The following is a 23,539-nucleotide window of genomic DNA, read 5'->3' on the forward strand; positions in this document are numbered from 1 at the left end:
ATGGAAGAAACACATTCGGGTGACCACCCTTACAAAAATTTAAATTTAAACTTAACACATGAAATCGGAATTTAATATACGAAAATGAAAATTTCTTATTTGAATTTAATAGATTTTCACTTACAAAAATTCAGGCTATGTGTGAAATTCGGAAATTTCCATTTTCACACTTGAAATTTAATTTTTATATAATTATAAGAATTTCAATAAACTTCAAAAAATCCATATTTGAAATTCATTTGGGAAGTTTAGAAATTTAATTGAAAAACAATTTAAGACATACACGCTGCAACTAAGAAATAAATGATAAAATTCCGTTATTTACGATACTGAAATGCGAGTTCGGCTAATCGTTTCCGATAAGTCTGCTAAATTTTGGCGCAACATGACATCCGAAAGGACATTTTAAGAAGATTATAAGGTTGAAAGGTCACTTGACAGCACGGTTGTACCTGTGTACTAGTGCTTGTGTACCTACACAAGTTAAAAGTGTTGCGTTTTGCTGCTTGTTACAACGGTTAAGCTATCACCAAATTCGCCGTGTTTGAAATTTGACAACGCCAATAGCTTGTTCAACATTGTTAACCGCTCGTTTGAAGCTTCTCTCGAAATCAATTACTTTCAAAAAGCGTCGAGGACAGAGCGTGTCACAAATTATGCTTTCGTGAGATGACGTCACTGGTTGTAGGACCAGAGATTCCTAATCACCTACCGTTGCCCGGAAAAACAGGAAGCCAAAGATTGGCGGAATTGAGAGAAACATCCTTGGACGCAGCAACATTCATATATTGGCTGTACATCTGCTTGCCATCCTTCGTGTAAATTTGATAATAATAACGATGAAATTCCTCATCGCCTTTGGTTGTGGCCCAGAGATAAACGAGAACTTCTTTTGCACTCGAAGGAATGTTGCTTTTTGAAAGTTCAAATATGCTTGAATTACCGCTTACTTCAGGCAGCTCACCATAGTAGTACAGTTTATCTTCAGGAATTGGAGTGTATGCCATTTTTTTGAAGTTTTACAGCAGTGCAACTCTGAAACAAATCATATGAATAAAACTGTTCAAATAATGTTTGCGCATTAGTGCTTTGCATCAGTTGAGAGGGGCATCAAAAATCAAAATCTAAGTAGGAACCCAAGAACACATTCAACTGAAAGTTGAACGATCCAGAACTAGCCTTGAACTAGGTATTTTTGGCGAGCCTCTAAACACCGCCCTAGTCAATAGTTCAGCAGCCTCAGTTGATATTTTGGATTTTTGGTTAACGTTGCATGAGTATTAAGTTCTACCGGAACTAGACACGCGAGGTTGTGAGCTGAAAGTTTGATTGCATTTGATCATAGGATTTTTTCAGCCATTAGCTATCAGCAATGAATCAATTCATCAAATTTTAAACGTTATTGTTAGGCGAATAATTTGATGAATATTAATTTTATAGTTCTTGCCATAATTGTGAATTTTGGCACACCAATAACTTAAGGCGATTCTCCATTACGCACGCTCCGCCGAGGCGCGCTTTGTTTTTCAGGCCGGTCATGGTCTCATGGGCAGATTTTCAAAAGCCGCTTCGCCCGCGCGGGTGAAGCGGACGGTAATGGAGAATAGCCTTTATGCTCAGCTCACCAAATATGTGCCGCGAATTTTCAATTGAACAATTTGAATATGCCTCCTAAATTAATGACTCGCAGTCAAGGAACTGGCATAAGCACATAAGCATAAGTACAAGTTTCTCCTCATGCATTTTTTATTCAAGTGCTTACCATACTTTCTGAACTATCTCTCCTCCTCTAAAATAAGCCTCATTAATAAGCTTTACACTAAAAATGTGGGATTTATTCATTTGAAGTGTTCTCAAATAAGGACAATGAACCACTCGATATTTAGTTGTTCCTCTTCAAACAGCTGATTGAGATCTCTTGAGTGTTCGAAATGTCTGTTGCGTATTTGCTTGCAATATCGTTGAAATGTTCTGAAGCCAAAGAAACGTTTGAAATTCGCTTAAATTTAGCACCACGATAGTCTTGTTAAAAGATCACGAATTTGGAGGATTTATTTTCTATCACTCATTGACGTCATATCGTATCACAAGAACTCAAAGACGATGGGGTTTCGACAACATAACGGCGTGGAAATCGATAAAAAACAGAAATCAAACAGATGTCTCTTCAATGTTCCGTTAGATAGATGTATGGCTTTCCTGTAAGCAGCATATGGACTTGTCTCTGGGTCGGAGTGTAACGTAACTTTTAAGACTAAACTATTGACATGTCACAATGATTTTTGTTCGGGGCTTATGCATTATATTTTCCAGAACATTTATTTAAGCTTTTACGGTTGAGCGCCCCTAACAAGTAAGCCCTCAATAAAAGCCTCATAAGCCTTTCAGGACTAAATGGGCGGTTCATTTGGCATTCATTTGATGTTTAATGCAAAGACTAAAGAGCGATAAGCTATTTTTGAACGTTTTATATTAATAGCTTATCAAGATTGTACGGCAGCGGAAATCACAGCATAAGTGCATCGTGAATATTCCCAGTGTGCAAGCGCCATAAAGTCTGTGCACAACAAACGTCCAACACATCTTACCTTAGCAAAGGTAAAATTCAACTTATTCTCGTGGTAAATACATTATTAGGTAAAACCAAATGCAAAGATCTGAATAATACTGTAGCCCTAATTTACGAGATTGCACTGAAATATCTCGTGCATGGCAAGAAGTATTTACCAACTCTTTTAGCCTACCGCCTACCCGAATCAAGGCATTAATTCCTGTTATCAAATATCAACAGGTTTTTTAGGAAGAAAAGGTTTGCCTGGTAGTAATCCTTCCAACACTCAGTAATATTGATAATTATTCGCGTGGCTGATATCCCACCCGAGGTTTTGAGAAGCCCGTGAGTTTTGTACTTATATTTATTCAGCGTTGCTCATGTTTTCTCTTACGTTCCAAATTGAATCGGGGGGAAGAGATAGAAAAAGAGGTGGTATATAAACCAAATGGTATTCGAGTTCCGATGCTAGCTGCTTTTACTCCTGAAAATGCGCCATCATGATCATTTCATATGTAAGACTCTAGCGTGAATTCCACTGGGGGAGACATGTAAGGGCAACAGCTTAGAAAGACCAGGTTAGGCTTTTTACTCGATTGTTATATGGACAATTTTATCATCGAATGACAACCGTAAACTTGACTTAAAGATCAAATAAATGTGGCTACTCACCGAATTTACTTCAGTTAAAATTCACTGTTGTCTCTTCAGAAGATCAGGCACACTGAAAGCGGTCAGGTGTGGCTTTGCCTGTATATAACGCGGAAATTTAAGGAGGATTTATGTCAATTGAAATGGCCATACATGCCGAGCCGAGGGGATTATAAGTCACCCTGAAGAGCTTTTAACTTGTGTTTCGGTACGACAAATATGCGCAAAATCACATGTCAAATTGAAAGACGAGAAAAAAGAAAGATAACTTCCTGTTTTAATTACAGTCCGTTTCCACAAACTTTACACGCTCGAGTTCCGAACCATATTTGGAAATTGACAAGTTGGCGGGGAAATTGCCAACTACGTTAAAGAGTTCAAAAAAAACTTGCCAACTTCGATTTGAAATTCGGAAGTTCATTTTGTGTAAACAACTTGCAAAACAAGTGAGCTATGAGTACCCAACATGAAGGTCAAGCGGTCTCGATTCAAACCAGAAAAGTAATTCTGAATTTCAAATTGGAGTTCGGAATTTTGTTTTGAACTTCGTTACGTAATTGGCAATTTCCCCGCCCACTTGTCAATTTCCAAATATGGTTCGGAACTCGAGCGTTTAACGTTTGTTGAAACCGACTGTAATTTGCGACTTCTTTTTAGTTTTTTCTACCGAGTTATACTATTTTATCATTAGATTGGAATTGCTGAGAAGATAAAGATTATCACTTGCCAAATGTCACTTAGTTAGCGTGACATGTTAGAACTATGTATGATAGTTGATGTTGGCCACAACCACCCATAAATGTAATATAATTCCGAACACAACAATCATTAAGATTATTTTTATACCACTTATAAGGAAACGATTAATGTAGTTCAAGTGTAAGTGAAAATTTTTTTGTCCAAAAATGCCATTTTCAGAAAGAACTAAGCCAAGCCTATGTTTAATCTTGGAAACAAGCATGCTGTATGAAATCTCTTGTCTGTCAGTTCGTGTGGCATATTTTGAGCGCCCAGCACTTAAAGAATCACTTCACAAAAAGCTCAATTCGATAATATATTAGCAAATTTAGTTTAGGTCGTAAAATCGGGTTCACGATTCACGAAGTAACAGTTTAAAGGTTTTGCCGTATTTAAGTGTTGATCGAATAAGTAGCGCACAAAAAATCGACTAGTTGAGCACTTTTAACCAACATGGGACGAGTCGTAGAACGAGCTAGAATGCTAAACCACTTTTCTAACCCACAGGCCACAACGTTGATTGACTAATTATGAATCAAGCCAATTGGACAGTACTTTATTACTCATGATTGTTCTATCTTGAGATTTAATGATGATAACAAAATTTATCGTAGCACATAACATACAACGTATAAACATGACACTGTATTCCCCCGCATGCACTTACTTTGAACTTAACAGTGACCCGTACCGTTATTATAGTCTGATTTTAACGCACTTTGTTTAAAAGACGGAAATCCCACTTATTTACGAAGTCATTAATGCTCCTCTGAACTAAAGAGGTGAAGAATAAAGGTAAAAGGAATTATCGCATTTCTATAGATTTGAAATTTTCTCTTTAATGTATTTATACCATGGTTAGCCTTAAGATATATAGATATATTTAGCGAATGAATTTCAAGAATGTTGCTCCCCTACATACTAACCCCCATTAAGGAATAATTTTATTCAGTTGTGGATAAATACTGAAGTTGATCCGATTTCTTGCCGTATAGTTGAGAATTTATCGAAAAGATATACTAAAGAGCCGGAGAATGATTGCTTAATTCACTGGGGTAGCCACTTTTATTGCGCAAATTCGTCAAAAAATCTAATCTTGAAACCATATGGAGCGATCTTTATTTTTGCATTCTTTTTATCTATTCTGTATTTTTTTTGTGCAATTTTGTCGCGTTTTAAGTACTAGTTAAAATAAGAGCGGCTGATCTGTATGGATATTAATTTTTACAATGCTCAATGGCGAGTAACAAAATTATGAAGACTTATTAAGATTAGTTGTATCAAAGTCGAGTTCCAATATAACCAGGGAGCAGCGCGGCAGCGTCTTCAAACAACTTAGCATCAAATGTGGTATAACAACTGCCTAAAATAGACAAAACATTTCTCGGCGTTTCGACCTGAGGGCCTTCGTCAGGAGAGTTAGTATTACATCACTAATTCATAAGACCTTCATCGAGAATTACAGATGTGTGCATGTGACCAAAATACTGCGCAACGATTGGTAGTTAGACTAATCAAGTATTCATGAATTTCACAAAGCTAAACACAATCGTGCAATATTATTCTCAATTAACCTTTGAAACAGAGCGCTTCGCCTGTCCTTTCGACAGCAGATATATTCATAGCAAGGCGCGACTAGTTCATGTTTGATGCATTCAACTACATTCATGAATTGAGAAAACTGGAATTCATTAAGAGAATTAGTCGAGGAACGCTGTAAACCGAAACGTGCGATCACATCTTGCTTCTTGCCAAGTTTCTTTTATCGCATTACTTAATGACATGTTCATGCAGTTTTGCATCATTTTGACTTCAACTGATTGTGCGTCGACCATTAGAAAGAACATTTTGACCATAAACGAACGTGCAAAATTAACATAAATTCGTTGGCACAGCCATTTTGACCATTCCCACGGTTGTGAAGGAGCTGGCGAAAGTTTGTTTTGTACTGATCGGTTGGTTTCACGACCATGAACATTTTCGGCAATATCCGGCGTTATCCACATTTCGCGTAGTTTGCGTGTTTGTTCTACGCTTACTGGTAAACAAATGATTCCAATTGCAATCTGTCAACCCGCATGCTTGACCTCGTGGTGTAGTTAAACGGATTATATATTTTTAGAGGTAATCGTTGCATACAATCCGTATTCGCGTGTTTACTTGTTGAGCGATACTGGATATCCCATTGAATCGAGGCCAAAACCAATGCATATAATCTACATTCCACTCTCCACAGGTTCAGGAATTCTGCTTTTTAATCCAAGTGAAACGAGACGAGTTCGAAATATCAATGACTCCGTTATTTAAACTAAACAACACAATGAATAAACTGGACTGATCTGATGAAATAAGCGCACTGGCTACCCGATTCTTTTTCCAAAAAGATAGCACTTTTTGGAAATTCTATAGAACTTTCAACATTTTCTTTCTTCAATTAAAATCATAGAGCTCAGTGATTGAAATTCAATATTTCCAACGACGTTTTGCGATTGCGATCGCAATTTACTTTGTTAAGTTTGTTTATGTGTGTGCGCCAAGATAAGATAGATTCGTTTTGCTTGTTATTTATTAACTAAAGATACTTGATAAGTAACTTATAAGGTTAATTAGAAGATCACCCTTGAGTTAGGAAGTCCGCCATCTTGGACGGTACAGATTTTTTATTTAATCAAGTTATACTAATGCGGTAATGCCTGATGGACGAAAACCCTGCTATAACCACGCTGTTTTAATGATCAAATGCTTGTCAAAGTTGCAACCATGTTTCGTGCTCATATACAAACATTAAACAATATAAACATGCTTTGGTTATGATGTCAAATATTTTGACATGGATAACCACGCTGTTTTAATGGTCAAATGCTTGTCCTATGTAAAGTTGCAACCATGTTTCGTGCTCATATACAAACATTAAACAATTTAAAAATGCTTTGGTTATTATGTCAAATATTTTGACATTGATAACCACGCTGTTTTAATGGTCAAATGTTTGTCCTATGTAAAGTTGCAACCATGTTTCGTGCTCATATACAAACATTAAACAATATAACCATGCCTTGGTTATTATATCAAATATTTTGATATGGATAACCACGCTGTTTTAATGGTCAAATGCTTGTCCTATGTAAAGTTGCAACCATGTTTCGTGCTCATATACAAACATTAAACAATATAACCATGCTTTGGTTATTATGTCAAATATTTTGACATGGATAACCACGCTGTTTTAATGGTCAAATGTTTGTCCTATGTAAAGTTGCAACCATGTTTCGGGCTCATATACAAACATTAAACAATATAAACATGCTTTGGTTATTATGTCAAATATTTTGACATGGATAACCACGCTGTTTTATTGGTCAAATGCTTGTCCTATGTAAAGTTGCAAGCATGTTTCGTGCTCATATACAAAGACACCAAGTGGCATGTACAGCTAGACCATCAGTTCCACAGACCACTGACACTTTATATAGAATGGACAGCGGTATATTTTAGTTTGGAAAATTTATGTAATATGCATTATAGTAGATGTGCGATTCCTGTATTTGCAAGTTTACATGACTTGTGATGATTTGACACGTTTTAAAATGCTATTTCGCCATAAACAAGATAAAGAGCATTGACCCAGATGTATTTTATCAGGAGGTTGACGATAAACGTCGATCGCTTCAGCTTTGTAAATGGTCGGCAATGTATTTTCACTAAACTATTTCGAATATCAATTTTCTACCCAGAGGCGGAGCGAAGTTGTTTATATATACCGAACCGATGCAAACATCTTTGTCCTGTGGCGTTACCTCGAACCGGTGTTGAATCACATGTTCATGGACAAATTATTCAAGATGAGTTTTCTTGGTTGCAAGACATAAATTGCTTTGTGAGTTGTGAGTTTTAATCTAATTATTTTATAATACAACCGCTGCCCAATACGTATTATTGTTTCACTTTGTTAACTGATAGCTCAGTAATTACAATGTTGTGTACACACTGGCCCAGTGAACTCAAATAAGACCGGAACGCTCACTCTCTGACTTTACCTCATTAATGATCGAAGCCAGGATGGCGGATCATGAAGCCTTTCTTGTAGGCCAATGGTGCGGAAATTTCAAAGGTAAAATTATAATTGCCGCATTTTAACTACCAAATGTCTGCGTGGAGCCCTGGGTCATACCAACAAGAACAGCTTCAGTGTACGCCATCTTGGCTTCAAACTTCTGACAGAGTGAGCGCTCCAGTCTTATTTGAGTTCACTGGCCAGCACTGACCAACCCCCCCCCCTGCCGAAAAAGAAGACAGGAAAGTTTTGCCATTTTCAGGAGCGTGAACTATAGGCATGAGGGTGAACCATAGGCATGAGAGTGGACCATAGGCAGGAGCGTGAACTATAGGCATGAGGGTGAACCATAGGCGCATGAGGGTGAACCATAGGCATGAGAGTGAACCATAGGCATGAGGGTGAACCATAGGCATTAAAATTTTCAACATCAGCATTACAACAAAAATTCACTACAACAAAAACTGGTTTAACTGCATGCCTATATAGGCACATTATTAAATTGATAATCAATGGCACTGTTGACTTATATTACTCTGTGCTGGTGGGGACTGAAGAGAATGCAATGCTGGAAAATACCTGCACCATGAACAAGGAGGAATTTTGTTTTAACTAATCACCATATTTGTTTACATTTTTTAGGCAAATTAATCCAATCAGAATGCCTAAATTTTAAATGCTTCACTAAATTGATACATTCTGATTGGGTTATTGAAAATGTAAACAAACTTGCTGATTGGTCTAAAACAAAATCCCCCCTTGTTTGCACCATTTCAGATGAGTGCAGATCTGTCCACAGACATGCATAGACTGACTGTGCACATTAAAATACCTTTAATTCTAAAATATCTTTTCTTAAATACCTTGTTATTGCAGGATGGGAAAATTTTCAGGCTGCCCCCTGATATATATTATTGCTGGTGACATAGCTGTGTTGCTTCCTATACACCTGTCACCTAGCATTATTATCTGACACCTGTTTGCATTTTATTATTTATATTTTAACCTGAACTTTTTTGCCATTGTGACACTGTAGAAAGTGAAGCAATTGGTGAAAAATGAAAACAGGTTTGTGTATTCTGAATTTCTTTGAATAACCAATTTATCAATCCTTGTCCATACTAATAGGTAATATAAGATGCAATGTTTTTATTAGTAAACCTGTGTGTATTTATCATAATTTTATTGTATATTATATAATATATATATCATATATTACCAATAATTGTAAATGTTTTTAAGAATTTGAGCAATTCTTTACAATTTGACTGATTTTAGTTTATACTGAATGTATTTAAGGTTTGCCACTGAGGTGATGCGTGATACAGTGCCTTTTCAGAGACAACTTGTTAGAAAATTTGAAAATTTAACTTACCGAAGTGGAAATTGCCTGGAGAAAAATGCATTCGTGGTAGGAATAGAATATCAATATTTGCACAAAACATTATCTCTGTCGACTGTATTGTTTATAAACACTTAAAATATAAACTACAACAACTTGGCCAAGTTTTCACGTACTTTATTTACAAACGTACTGTTTGCGTGAGCTCTCAGATACATGAAAATGAAATAGAAAACTTTTTTCATGTCAGTTTTATAATATAATAATTATAGTACGTGCGTGCTGATTGGTCTAGAGGGGTATTTCTAGAACTGTATAGACACACGGAAATTTCCCCGCCGAAATTGACGAGCTAAGTGATGAAATGAGAATTTTTAATCAAAAGAAATATAACGAAATTGTATTTTCCCGATACAACACACTAGTGCGTGTAACTGATTTGCATATTTATCATTTTTTTTGTATGGGGAATACAGGGTTCGCATGTGTGACCTAATTCACGAAATTTAGTTAGGTGTAAACTATATTTATTATTAATGGTTTCACAAGTTAATATATACGTAAATATTTCCTTATAGAGCTATGGAAACTATCTCTATTATACAAAAAGGTCGAGGAATTCGAACCTCTTGGTGCACTGTAGAAGACTACGAAATGGTAAAAGTCACTGAACTACCCCACACTTGATAGACTTTACAAAGTTTGTAAATGCTAAGACACACACAAAAAGTAGGATATTATATGTTATAAAATAGCTACTCACAGTATATGAGCTATTATGCCATCTGATTGGCTGAGCTAGTGACTGTTTATCACCTCATATACGGCGAGCAAGTTCTGGTTATCTGGTTAAAACATCAATACTGTTTGCTTTCGAAAAATACGATCAGCTCAAATAAAACTTGAGCTCATTATACAATACCACAGTAAACAAAAAGTACTCATACAAAGAGTAGGGAGATCTTAGTTATCAGACTTTTTTCCGAAAACCTCATTTTGTATATCTAAATTCAGTCCACGATTACGAAAAAGATAGTGGGGTCTACATATTCGTGAGAGCGCGTGAATTGAAAAAAATTCCCGGAAACCCTCCACCCATGCATGCATTCTGCTAACTGAATGTACATTCAATATCATCTTAGTAAGACGAGGGGTTATTAGGAGTTATTTCCACCAGAGGCTAGGTATAGAGCCGGACAACGCCTTCATTTTTTGTCACCCAATGCGAAAAACGATGGTGTATTCTCCTCTATATAACATAGAGGAATGGTGTACCATAAACAATGGTGTATGCTTTCTATATCAAGGGGCTGATGAAGAAATACTGTTAGACGAGTCGACCATTGTTAGTCTTTGGAATTTTTTTGAAGTACGAACTATGAAAATTTCTCCGTCTCAAAGGGTAATTATGTTTGCGTGCAGCTTTCCTAATGTTTAGTTGCGGATTTTTAAACCGCACCGCAGATCTTTTTGCATTAGAATATTAGTTCATTTACATAGACTTACGCACAAGTAAAAATTGTGTTAGTACGCGAAATTACCAATACATTTCTCAGAGAACCGCTTGCCGTTTGCGGGCGAATTATATTCTAAACGTCCTTCAATGTAACCGGCGAATCTTGGCAAATGACAAAGCTACCGATCAGTGTGCGCGGAAAACCTATATCCGTCATCACTCACGCGGACACTTTTGGCATTATAAACTTTATCTTAAGCACTTCAACTAAAATACCAATGTAAGCAAGTCAGCGTTGTTCTGATTGAGACACGAAAATATCTTTTTCTAATTTGAAAAAGAACGTAGGCAATACAAGCATTCTTAAACATCAGTAAAATAATAGGCTCACCTAATAACTAACTCTCCTAACGAAGGCCCTCAGGTCGAAACGTCGAGAAGTGTTTTGTCTATTTTAGGCAGTTGTTATACCACATTTGATGCTAAGTCACCTAATAACGCTTGTACTATGAACTATGAAGCTGTATAAAACGATTATAAAACCTCTTTCAATTTCTTTCAGTTTGTCGCCTTCATACTGGATACGTCAGGGATTGATACTTATTGTGGCATTGTGATTGACACTGTGAAAAAACCAGGACGGATTTTGGAACAGTTACCTTGCGTTAATTTGGGTGAGAAAGAATCTTCAGGAATCTGCATGAATAATCCATGAGCTCGAGTCCATAAGCTCATGGAATCATGGGCTGACTGAAACCATAAAATTTATTTTATGAGCCTAGTTTTGCATCTCTTAGAATGGGCTGGTGTTGATGGCGTTCTTTATTATACCACGTTCAATGAATTGCACCGAGCTGACAAAACATGGCGGCACAAAATCGGTGAGATCCCATCGAAAGATGAGTTGATTTTCGAAGAGAACGATGCTAGGTGAGTGGTTTTGAAATAGGCATAAGTTGTACGCACCTTCACATTTTTCCAAGTCTGCCACTTATTTCTCAAATCACAAAAGCCTTTACCCAGCAAGTTTGAGTGATTTCTTATTGTTTTAACTGAGAAATTACTACATATTCAATTGAATGAGAATATATGTACGTCATTACTAATTTAACATGCATCTATGCTGGAATATAGTTAGACTGTTTGAAGTTCCTATTGGATATTTCGTCCTTTGGGACAAACTAGATTTCTTAGCAAATCGTGAGATTGCAGTCTGCTCAAGGACCCAGGGTATCGATGAACCAATCATATGAAGATTGATGAACAACGCTCTTTGAATTCTGGAAATGACGTGTGACCAAAATCTGCGCACCCTCTATTACTACTAGGTTTCAAATCTGCCCCACCCGTTATTGTACCCTCAATACATTCTTGTTATCCCAGTTTTCATATTCCTTTTAAAAAGTTATTCGTTTTCATTCGTGTTTCAGGTTCTTTGTTGATGTAAGTTGTACAAAAGATCGTCGCTTCGTGACCATCAACTCAAGTTCGAAGACGACGTCAGAAGTTCGTATTTTTCAACATGATATTTTGCCTCCCTGGGGGACGATGGGTGAACCAAATGTTACAAAAATTATTGGCGTGTGTGGAGAGGAGAGGAGAGGAATGCCCTACGCCCTTCCCCCCACCTTTCAGATTTTTCTACCTCCTTTTTCTACCTCCAAAATCTCTTTGCCTGTATATTTCAGGTTTACATATTGGATTCAGCAGATACCAGAGCTTCAGCGCAACTTGTTCGAGCGCGGGAGCCTGGTATCGAATATTACATAGAGCACTGTCGTGTTTTGTTTTATATTCTGACCAATTATCCAGACGGTGGCAATTATCGAGTATGTAAATTTGATTTTGTAATTTATCATCATAATTCATTACTGTAAAAATAACTAAACGTTATATGTTTAAGGTGTTATCGAAAACAGAGAAAGATTTATGTGAAACAGAGTGGAACAGCAGTGTGCAAAATTATGATAATGTAATGCTCAGTGTGTTCTATATTTTCGTTGATTAGTGCCTGCCTGTAATTTAATTCGTTGATAATCTTCTTGACTTGCTTATTTTTCGTTTCAAAACGCTTACCGGCGGATTTAAGCCAAAGTCGTTACTGTTTGGTTTTTTTTCAGGTCGTCTTGGATGACATGGACATATTTTCTAAATATTTAGTCCTTTATGAAAAAGAAGATTTAACTCCAAGAGTGAGGGTATTACCATTGCTTGGAAAGAACAAACAATATACTATCAAGGTGGGTTAGATGTGGCTATATCGACATCTCAGGCTCAAAGACGCATTGGATAGCAAATGCATGCATGTCTCAGATTGTCTATTTAATGACACGAAGTTGTTTTGACAATCTGTTTTCTTCTATATAGTTTGATAATGACATAACTTTGCTTACTCCTGGCTACAATGTGGTAAGTTTTATTTAGAGTTAACTTGCGGAATTCGTTCCTTAAAACGAGTAGCAATATTCATTGCAATATTACTACCATTCCCCGGTGGAATACTACTTTAATAAAGGTTTACCATTGTTCTGATAAAGCACTTAAACCAGAACAGTGGATTAAAATTTAACCCAGGGTTAGTGCTAACCCAGCTTTGAACAAATATGGTGCGTTTTTAGCAATACTGCCTTATAGGGCAGTATTTTCTTCGTTATGGGTTTCCGAAGGCTCCGATTTCTAGTTTCGTGTTTGATATGCATAAACGATATGTCCAGTGAAATATCAGATCAGCGAAGTTTTCTTTGACAATTACAATTTACAATATGAGCGCGAAAAGAGTAATTGAAATAAATGTAAATGTACATAATGAGCAGATGCGAATTATTTTGTCGGAAGATATAATGGCATCAAGAGGTTAATAGACAGCTATATAGGATCAGGGCGAATTCCTCAGACGCTTATTTTGGTGATGTATAGCTATATATATTCATATATTCACGTTCACATATCGTGGAAGCAATTGTTTCCAAAACATAATCATGCCGAATATATTGACTTCATTGACATGAATACGTGCCTTCATTTCATTTTAATCAAGTCCCATGGTAAGAACGATCGTATTAATTGTAGTATCCGTTAAGAAATATTAAAATTATAATTATTATAAGTTTTAATACCTCTTGTTTTAATTATTGAAACACTTGATTATATATATATATATATATATAATAATATATATATATATAATATAATATATATATATATATATAAGTCCTGATTAGTTGCAAATACACTGGATGTATTTCTGCTAGCTAGGAAGCAACGTACACAGTGACAGTGTCTGTAATGTAGATTCATTTTTTTTCAATTTTTCAAAATTTTTCAATCGAAAAGAATTGGTTTAGAAGCAGCTCGTGCAAAATTTCCTTGCCGTCAGCTCGCTAATAACAAAGAGAATTTTTAATAAAAAATGATCTATTAAAACGAGATGAAATTTGAAAAGGAAAGAATTAAAGTTTTGTACTTAAGAAAGTCCGTGCCGCGTTTAACTACAGCTTTTCCATAGCGACAAGAAAACATTAATTTTTTATTTGTTTTGCTATATAAAGCAAGTGTGCAAGAGTGCCTTTCAAAAGGAGCTCGTGAGTTTTGAATCATTAAATATGGGACCAAAAAATGTATTTGAACGTAGCCTTGTATTATTGATCCTTTTGGTGCAAGGTTTGGTCGGCGCTGATAAAACTTGCAATGCGTGTGGTCAGATACCTTTCCACGTCGAACAGGGAATTGCAGGCAGATACTTGGATGATGGCCGAAACCTAAAGGTGCAAAGTGTCAACACGCACTCGGAATGTTTCTCGGAGTGCTCGTTTGACTGCCGTTGTATGTCGTTCACTGTTTGTGGGAAGTCTTGTTACTTAAATGCTGGAAGTCGAAAGTTGGCAAAAAATTCGCTGTTGCTTCGGCCCGGTTGCCGTTACTACGATTTCCCAGTGTTCGAGGTGAGTCCATCCAACCTTGAAGAAATTTACCCATGAGCTATATCCCTCCAAAGTTTAACATACATTTCCCATGCACCAACCCATATCTATTCGAAATCGATTGTATAAGCAATCATTTCAAATCTCTAATAAACATCACACACTTAAATATAATTCAGTTAAAAAACTATCCGAAAGGAGTATCCGAACAAAATATATCTATGAGTGACACCGTACATGATTAAATTTACAAATATATGTATATCAATTTTCACCTAGTACTTAAACAAGTGCGGACGCTCTCTGTATAGTTTCTAATCGAGTAGCAGGAGCATATTTTTATAGGGCCTGCCTAATAACATAACGTGATAAAATTGGTGAATTCCGAACCTTTTGTTCTTCTAACAAGACGTCCATAGATGTTTTCAGAGTCATTGCACGTCATTCCATTTTTAGCGTATATGTGATTCACTACCCAGTCCGCCAAGAGTTTGCTGCCTTCCTGGATCGCCGTTGTGTTATAACGGAGCTACATGTGTTGTCAACGTCACTGACACCACCAGAAGATTCGAATGCAAGTGCCCAACGGGTTTCTATGGAGAGCAATGTCAAATACAAAATCCTAAAACATGCATGGACTATTGGAAAGACGAAATCAAACCGAAGTCTGGAAGGTATACCATTCGTGCGCAGGGCGAATCGTTTGAAGTTTATTGTGATTTCGACTCCGAAAAAGACATCGCGTGGACGCTTTTCGAGTCGTTTGATCTCCAACATGAGCACCTTCTTAACTACCCGTTTTCACAGAATCATGCAATACACGAAATTCGTTTCAACTGGGAGCTCTTTCGACTTCCTAAGTCGGTCATGTCTGGCATCGCTTCACGTTCGACATTTTGGAGGGCAACCTGTTCATACTCTGTGTATGGCATTGACTTCAGGGACTACATAAGGGTGCGTTTATCGATTATGAACCCCCTAGAATACGATTTGAAAAAGGAAGCAAGAAAACGTTTACCTGTAGATTACTTCGACATAAAAGGCACGAATTGCGTTAATTGCACACAAACATTTATCCAAAGTAAAAGCGGAAAGCGAATGCTCCATATCGATCTCCAATTCAGTCGTCGTATCCATAAATGTAGTTTTGAAATATCAAAGGTTCGTCATCAATGTGGCGAAGTGCATGCAAGACTTCTTGGGTTTTATCACGAATGTTCAGATCCTGAACACCGATGCAGTGAGAAGATGACGTCCACAACTGAATATTGGTTCGGCACTACCAAGAGCGGAACTAAAAAGTAGCCGCAAGGATCATTAATTTTGATATTGTCCATATAACAATCTATAAGACTATAGAAAGTACATGTAGTAGCTGGAATTATAGATCTATTTGAAATTGTCCATGTAATCTTTAAGGCCGTAGAAAATAGCTGGGGTTATTGATCTACTTGAAATTTTCCATGCAATCAATAAGACCATGGAAAGAAAGTAGCTGCATGGAATTATAGGTCTATTTGAAATTGTCCATGTAATTTATCACGATAATATGACAGTTTTGGTACGCAAGGGTAAATCGGGGTCGATCTTATTTTCTTAGCCTTATAATGCATTGTAAATGTATAGTTGCACGGAGGTTTAGCTGGATATTACTCGGTATTCAGAATCTGTTATTCAACTTTTTTATCCCTGTCTACGTTGTTCAGTGTCCAAAAGAAAGGGTTATACCGCGCCTAGCTAAGAGTTTGCATTAAAAATTTTTTATAGTTCACCTCGGATTTTCTGGATAAAGATTTCAAATTTTAAACATTTTTCTGGAATTTATATATAGGCCTAAAGGAGAAAGAGTTATTGCTTTCGGCCTAACAGTAAATTGCGCTTTTTCGTTTGATCTTGCAATGTTATTAATATTGCTGTAATAATTAAAAAAAATGAACTCGATATTGGCGATATTAGATTTATTAAATGAATATATATCAACGCAGAGTGTGCATATAAGTTTTAAGTTATTGTGACTAAATATATTTCAAAATTACCCTTAGAAGTGTTTTTGACTGTAATATTGAGTCCTTAATATAAATTATATTAGTGCTTTATATTTAATATTCATATTTTCATTACAAAAATACAGGGCACGAGACGCCTACTATACTTCGTTACCATTGCTACGAAAAAAACTGTATATTAAATCAGGAACGCTAACTCGAACAGGCTGTTTGCAAACCTGGTGACTGCAGCAAGAGAGGTCTAATGAAAATGAGTGCTAATCGTTTTTTCTGAAGTACTAATCGAAATCTATTCACATGCACAAGCCATTAATGTTCTAGTTTTTTTCGTGAAAACTGATGAAATTTCAATTTCACATGCATCCGAGGGAAATAAACGTAATTTTGGAATTTTAATTAAGTTTCATTTAATGAAAATATTTTATATAAATTCCTATTGATAATATTTAAAACGAAAAGTGTCGGACAAACAATTTAAACATTCGTCAAAGTATAAAAGGGCCCGACAAGTCGCAGCCTTGCTAAAACAACATGGTGGGTGGCTTGCGCGTATATGTATATATATATAAATATTATAATTATTGTGAATATATATATTATATTTAAATCTTTGGGATGTTTAACTCTATAATATTTACATAACTCTTCAATAGAATTTTCATTCATCTGTGGTTCAGTTTACAATCTCGTCAGCAATCACTCCACCCAGAATGATGGAACTAGATTTACAGTCAGGAAGAATGGTATATATTGCATTTTTTGTTTTTCCCACGTTATAATCAAGAACATTTTAATTTAAGAAAGTTGCATGTACACTATATTACACACAACTTTGTGTGCAGAAAAAACTGCCTTTTCACCATGCAGTAATTATATTAATTGAATCAATTGATAATTTTCATTTATATTTGCTTGAAAGCTTGTATGCAAGCTTTTGCTGAGTTTTTTCCTCTGCCTACTTTTAACGCAGAGGAATTTGTCCGCAACATCGCTGGAAAATGTAGGAAAAGTCCCAGATGTACCTCTGTGTCGTTCAAAATTATTAGCAGTTAGCAAGGTAAATGGTTCGAGAGACCAAATATGAAATAGCAAAGTCGGAATGCGTGAAAGCAAGAAAATGCGTAATGCGCAGCGACCTATCTTGTCTGCATTTACATACAATAATGTACAGAAAGTTGTTTTTCTAATTGCATTCAAACGTCAGTCATTAAGTGCCTATACCTACCGATTAGTAATATCGCGGATTGTATTTAAAATAATAGAAGAATTCGAAACAAATAGTTAAATGGCGTGTAATCTTTTAGTTTATACACTCTAGATTATCATTCATTTCCATTTATGTTTATTTCCATCCGCTTTCTGCGAACATGGTGTGTAATTAACACTTGTATATTTAAGGATGGCAAAAAGGTTCCTGTAACGATATTTCACAGAAAGGACAATGATTTAAACGGTCAACATCCTGCCCTGGTGCATGTTTATGGTGAATATCCTTATTATCATTGGCATGTAAATCATGATTTAAAAAATGCCATATGTAACACTATATTGAAAGATAAACAACATCTGCATGTGTACATTAATTATTATCGCAGCGGATGGTTGATAATATTGATAATATTTAAAACGAAAAGTGTCGGACAAACAATTTAAACATAAGTATAAAAGGGCCTAACAAGTCGCAGCTTTGCTTAAAAAACATGGTGGATGACTTGCGCGTATATATTTTTTATTCATTGCTATTTAAACCTTAGATTCATTGAAAAATTTCCTTGAATTTTTTCAATGAAATAACGTTATATAGATTTAAACTTAAACAGCTTTTTAGTAACCATGCCGGCATGTCATCGGCTTGAGAGCTTCGCTTTTATGAATCTAGGGCGAATTCTTTTTTGATAAAATTATAGAAAGGGTACAAACCTTGCTTGTCTTAATATTAGGGTCTTATGGAATGAATGTCAACATGGAATTTTCTCCCGAAAAACTTCACCTTCTAAAAGAAGGCTGGATATTGGCATACTGTCATGTTAGGTACGTTATATGACCGCTTGGAAAAAATAAATAATTATTGTAGTTCAATATTTCAGTCGAAGTTGGAGATCATATTAAAACTCGCTGAAATTAGCTTACTCTAACCGAAAACGTACCAAGTATATCTAATGCAATCATTGTTTTCCTTCTGTTTTTTGTACATTTTAGAGGTGGAGGGGAACTAGGCCGAAAATGGTATCACACGGGAAGGGAAAAAAATAAGAAAAAAACTTTTCAGGTATCTGAAACTCTTGCGTATTTTTCTGTATTTTTCTCATTGATATCATCTTCATAAGAGTTTAAAATAATTGTGATGCCATGACACGTAATTTTTTTCTTACTCGCCGTTATTTCTAACCAAAACTGTAAAAGGCTGACAGCCGACTTATAAATAATTATTTATAATTTAATATATTTTAATTTGGCGCGTTTCAGAATTTCACTCATGTCGCTGGTGTATACATTACTTACACTGGTATATTCTGTGAGAACGCATGCAACTCTTCTTGTTTTTCTTTGCCCACAATAGTGGTAAATTTATACAATCCCAATAAACTCTCTTGCAAACGTTCTCTTTGACTCTGCGGTACTTGATTTGTTCCAAGGATTTCGAAGCTTGTGTGAAGGCGATTCATGAGCACGGATACTCATCTCCTCACTTAACCGCCGCTATTGGAACAAGTGCGGGCGGGTTGCCTGTAGCTGTGCTCTGTAATGATACTCCACATCTAGTGAAAGCCGCGGTATTGAAGGTATATCATTGTAGTTTTATCGCTAATGTTAGCAACTGACGATTATAGAGCCGCGTATTCTTTTGTATCCTGTCACGTTGTGTCTAATCGGTTATCTCCTATTTCGTTTGATTATATATATATATATATATATATATATATATATTAATATAATATATATATATATGATACTCCACATCTATATATATATATATATATATATATATATATATATATATATATATATATATATATATATATATATATATATATATATATATTATATATATAATCCACTCTTATACCAATGCACAATAGCTACTATATAATAGTAAGACTTTAACATAAAGCAATGAAAAGCTATCTGTTTATCGTGTGTTTCTCTGTATACTCTTTAGTTGTATTTTTTGAACAATTACATGCACTCTTAGGTTCCTTTTGTGGATTTAATAACTGCAATGTTGGACGAAGGGTTGCCATTAACGGCCCAGGAATACGAAGAGTTCGGGAATCCGAGGTAGCAATTTTTAGGTTGGATAATTATAACATCTGTATAAGAAAATTAACAATCTGTATCAAACCTCCTTTGATAATTGAGGGGGAGTGTTCATATTTTCTGAAATCGTTTGAGTAAAAATTAGTAGTTCTTCGCTATGTCGTGGTAGATCTCATGGCATACCTGCCTACCGCGCATTTCTCGAAATATTCTTGTTAGTTATATATAAATTTTGTGCTGCACTCTTTGTGTACGTATAAAAATAATACTTTTTGTTGTTAGGATTGACGTGCAAGATTTTAACAATTTGAAATCATTTTGTCCCTATGTGAGCATTTCAAAGCAGGTAAATCATATGAATGCACCGGAATGTTTTGCTATAAGTCTATAATTTATGCCATACATATGTGATTATATATGAGCCTGATGAAGTGTGATTTTTTATTTTATACATATCATTAGAAATATCCCAGCATGCTTTTCATGCCATCGATGAATGATGTCCGGGTTCCATATTGGATGTCCTTAAAATATGTATCGAAACTTCGACATCTCAACTCGATCACGAAATATTATGGTCCGCAAAATATGATCCTGTTAAAGACAGATTTGGAAAGCGGGCACTTTGGCTCAGGCGCATCTGAAGAGGTACGTTAATTGTTTGCACATTTGTGAGATCTAAACCCCTTTTACATTCCCCGCTCGACTTATTAGCAGGACATGGCTAAAATTAATTAACGGCCAGGCTACCATAAAAAGGCTAAACATTGATGAAAATGGTACAGGTAACCAATGAATTGTATCAAGTGTAAACGGGGCTCTAACTTTACCTTTGTACCATTTTGCCAAGAAAAACCTAGGTTTCTGTTCTTGACTTTTTTATCATCTTTCCTATCGCTTAAAGCTATGTAGGCCTATTTTTCATTTTAGAGTGCTTTTATTCTTGCATTTCTGTACAAAGCTCTTGGATTGCCTTTGAGATGACATCTTTTTCATTGGATCTAGGAATATGGTTCGTAGTAGGTCGTATAATTATAGCCTGCCAATAATGATCATTTTTACACGATAGATATTTTTGGACGTCTTTAAAATATAATTGATGAAATCATATATAAGTACAAGCAAGTCGTAAAATGCAGATTGCTTTTTATATTTCGATCTTATCGAATGCTTCATAGTCGTCAGACCGACTGATCTATCCAGAAAATGCAAATTATTGTAAACTTAAATTATTTATTCAAATGAATTTGTATTATCAAGAATTGCTCAAACCGCTTGCTCAAAGCCGGATGCCGCCCTGGCGGGACGGGACAAAAAAAATCCCCCACGCCGGAAATATAATATACAAGGCGAGATCCCGGTCATTGTCCCGTCCTGCCAAACGTCCCGTCCCGCTTCTCATATACTGAAGAGGATCTTAGTTTAAACACGAGCGTCGTTTTCCAGCGTTTTCAAAATTTTTTTGTTTATTTTAGTGTTTTGGCGCCTTGTCCACACGATCCAGGGCAAAAGATGCCCAATGTATTAAATTACCTTTAACTTCTATTATAAATTGACCGTGTTTGAAACCGTTTTGGCATGAAAACGAATGTGAAAACGCTCGAAAACGATACCATGTGCACATAACTTATATTAAGTCCGTCGCAAATATACCACATACCATTTCCTTCACTATTTCTTTCCCGGTCAAGGATATACCACATACCGGTATAGTCATTATTTTTTATGCGTTGGTCGGGTATACCATGCACGGTATATTCGACCCTTTCTGTTCTCTATACCGGTCGAGTATACCACATGCCGGTATATTTGAGCTTAGCTATTTTTCGTATGCCAAAACATGCTGTAGTTGGGCAAAAAGGGAGCACGTCCCATCACTGAATGCTCTGTAACCATTGCTTAAAAATTTTAATAATTAGACATAAGCAAAATTTTCTGAAAGATTTCTGGTAAGGGCCAATTTACCATGTTTCCACTTTGATCTACGGAGTTGCTTGTCATCTTTAGCAGTTTCCCCACTGCCTTATCACAGGGTCGTCTCCGATAATGCACAAACAGGCTCTGGTTTACCTCATTCGGGCCTATACTAACCTAGTTAATCGAACGGATTTACCCAGTTCACCTTGCCTCACGATTTTTTTCTTAAAACAAGTATTTAGCTTACCGACAGAGGAGGTTGGACAGCAGGCCGCAAAGCATGATGGGTATTGAGCGCTCAATTATGCGAACGCTTCATTTGACGTTTTGACTGTCGTGATGTGAAGAGCTCTGCGAGTATAGGAAAAATGGATGCTTTCGAAAGACAGGATTTTCAAGCTGCGATAGTGCAAAATACTATGATGTATATGTATTGTTGCGATCCGCATTACGACTTATCTTTTACTGTACCGAGTTTACCGTTTTTTAAGCTGCATGGGCTTTGCTGCCATTTCGCCTTTCATAATACTCCGTCTGAAAGAAGACTTTGTATTATACCAAACACCGAAGCACTGCTTTCGAAGTTGAATGGCCTTAAATCTCCTTGTGTCATCAACGTTAAAGCAAGTACTATATTTGAGGTTAGTATAAAGTACTTGTCAACACCTCATTTTTTAATATTTTTTATTAACTTTTAAGGCTTGATTTGTGTATTAAAATTTAACTGAAACTTTTTTTTAGTTTGGTACTATCCCTGATGAATTTATTCATTGTAAAGCGGAGAGAATGCTTTTAATTTGGGATTTTGATGTGGATCGTGTATTGACAGAAAATACGAGCGCTGTGGATGCGGTTACTCCTGATTTTGATGACATCGAAATTAATAATGAGGACAGTGAAGAAGATGAAAGTGAAGAAGTTGAAAGTGATGAGGAAGAAATCACTCATGCTCTACCATTCAAGTGCATTGGAGCTGCTCATGAACAAAGTTACCAACATCATCTGGAACAGGCATATCTTGCCCTTGAATATAATGAATCAGTAAATGTTAGACTAAGACCAGAGCCGGAGAATCCTCGGGACCAAAATGCAATTGCTATTGATCTTCATTATGGAACTCAATGGGAAAATGTTGGATATATAGCTTCTGAACATTGCAAGTATTTACATCCACTGATTGCAGCAGGAGATATACTAGACGTCTATGTTGAACACATCAAGTTTCGGGTTAACTTTTTAAAAATAGGATTTTATCCAAAAATCTGGATAAAGAGGCGTGGTAAATGGGAAGGTCAGATTGTAAGGGCTAGTATGAGTGTACGTTGACATATAATTTCATAAGAACCAGGGTTTGCAAGTTGTGAATTTCTGCAATTATTTCCATTGGCTAACCTATGTAGATTTTTCCAGCATTTTTGCCATCAACTTGTTTTTAGTCTGGTTTCCATATGACAATCAAGTTGTTGCATAATAACTAATAATGATAGATATTTTTCTTAATGGTTAACACAACACCCTGACAATGTTGTATGGAAACCAGGCTTTCTATTTTATATCCTCAAAACCTATTGTCTATAACCAAAGCACTTCACTGTCATGTGATATTTCATACAAACCCTTGCAGTATTAAGAAAATTAGAAAAATA

General features: G+C 36.0%; 4 protein-coding genes across 7 annotated transcripts in view; all 4 read left to right on the forward strand.

The window, feature by feature from the left end:
• Positions 1-7,477: 7,477 nt before the first annotated feature.
• On the forward strand, positions 7,478-21,190 carry LOC114532939 (prolyl endopeptidase-like). Of its 4 annotated transcripts, none has more exons than XM_028554526.1 (22): positions 7,478-7,817; positions 9,031-9,062; positions 9,294-9,405; positions 9,915-9,993; positions 10,644-10,738; positions 11,355-11,466; positions 11,590-11,722; positions 12,223-12,298; positions 12,481-12,621; positions 12,696-12,764; positions 12,913-13,032; positions 13,160-13,201; positions 17,372-17,461; positions 17,689-17,775; positions 18,117-18,201; positions 18,659-18,749; positions 18,918-18,987; positions 19,355-19,501; positions 19,912-19,997; positions 20,259-20,322; positions 20,439-20,624; positions 20,907-21,190. In XM_028554526.1, the coding sequence occupies exons 1-22, from the start codon at positions 7,569-7,571 to the stop codon at positions 20,958-20,960; spliced, it is 2,220 nt and encodes a 739-aa protein (XP_028410327.1). In that variant the 5' UTR covers positions 7,478-7,568; the 3' UTR covers positions 20,961-21,190. The 4 variants fall into 4 exon arrangements, with proteins under 4 accessions (XP_028410327.1, XP_028410329.1, XP_028410328.1 ...); XM_028554527.1 differs by having other exon boundaries at positions 7,735-7,824; XM_028554528.1 differs by lacking the exon at positions 9,031-9,062 and having other exon boundaries at positions 7,730-7,817.
• On the forward strand, positions 14,008-16,025 carry LOC114532941. Its single transcript, XM_028554530.1, has 2 exons — positions 14,008-14,733; positions 15,169-16,025. The coding sequence occupies exons 1-2, from the start codon at positions 14,395-14,397 to the stop codon at positions 16,015-16,017; spliced, it is 1,188 nt and encodes a 395-aa protein (XP_028410331.1). The 5' UTR covers positions 14,008-14,394; the 3' UTR covers positions 16,018-16,025.
• The window catches only part of LOC114532938, a 48,584-nt gene continuing 45,962 nt past the window's right edge, over positions 20,918-23,539 (forward strand). Inside the window, exon 1 of the mRNA XM_028554524.1 lies at positions 20,918-20,988. The gene's annotated coding sequence lies outside the window, so the exon portion shown is untranslated. The remainder of the gene's footprint in view (positions 20,989-23,539) is intronic.
• LOC114532942 lies at positions 22,141-23,527 on the forward strand. Its single transcript, XM_028554532.1, has 2 exons — positions 22,141-22,534; positions 22,635-23,527. Exons 1-2 carry the CDS (start codon positions 22,262-22,264, stop codon positions 23,217-23,219), a joined length of 858 nt encoding a protein of 285 aa, XP_028410333.1. The 5' UTR covers positions 22,141-22,261; the 3' UTR covers positions 23,220-23,527.

Source organism: Dendronephthya gigantea, unplaced genomic scaffold (genome assembly GCF_004324835.1).
Source record: "Dendronephthya gigantea isolate DGI-Jeju-01 unplaced genomic scaffold, DenGig_1.0 000082F, whole genome shotgun sequence".
In the NCBI taxonomy this organism is placed as follows: Eukaryota; Metazoa; Cnidaria; class Anthozoa; order Malacalcyonacea; family Nephtheidae; genus Dendronephthya; species Dendronephthya gigantea.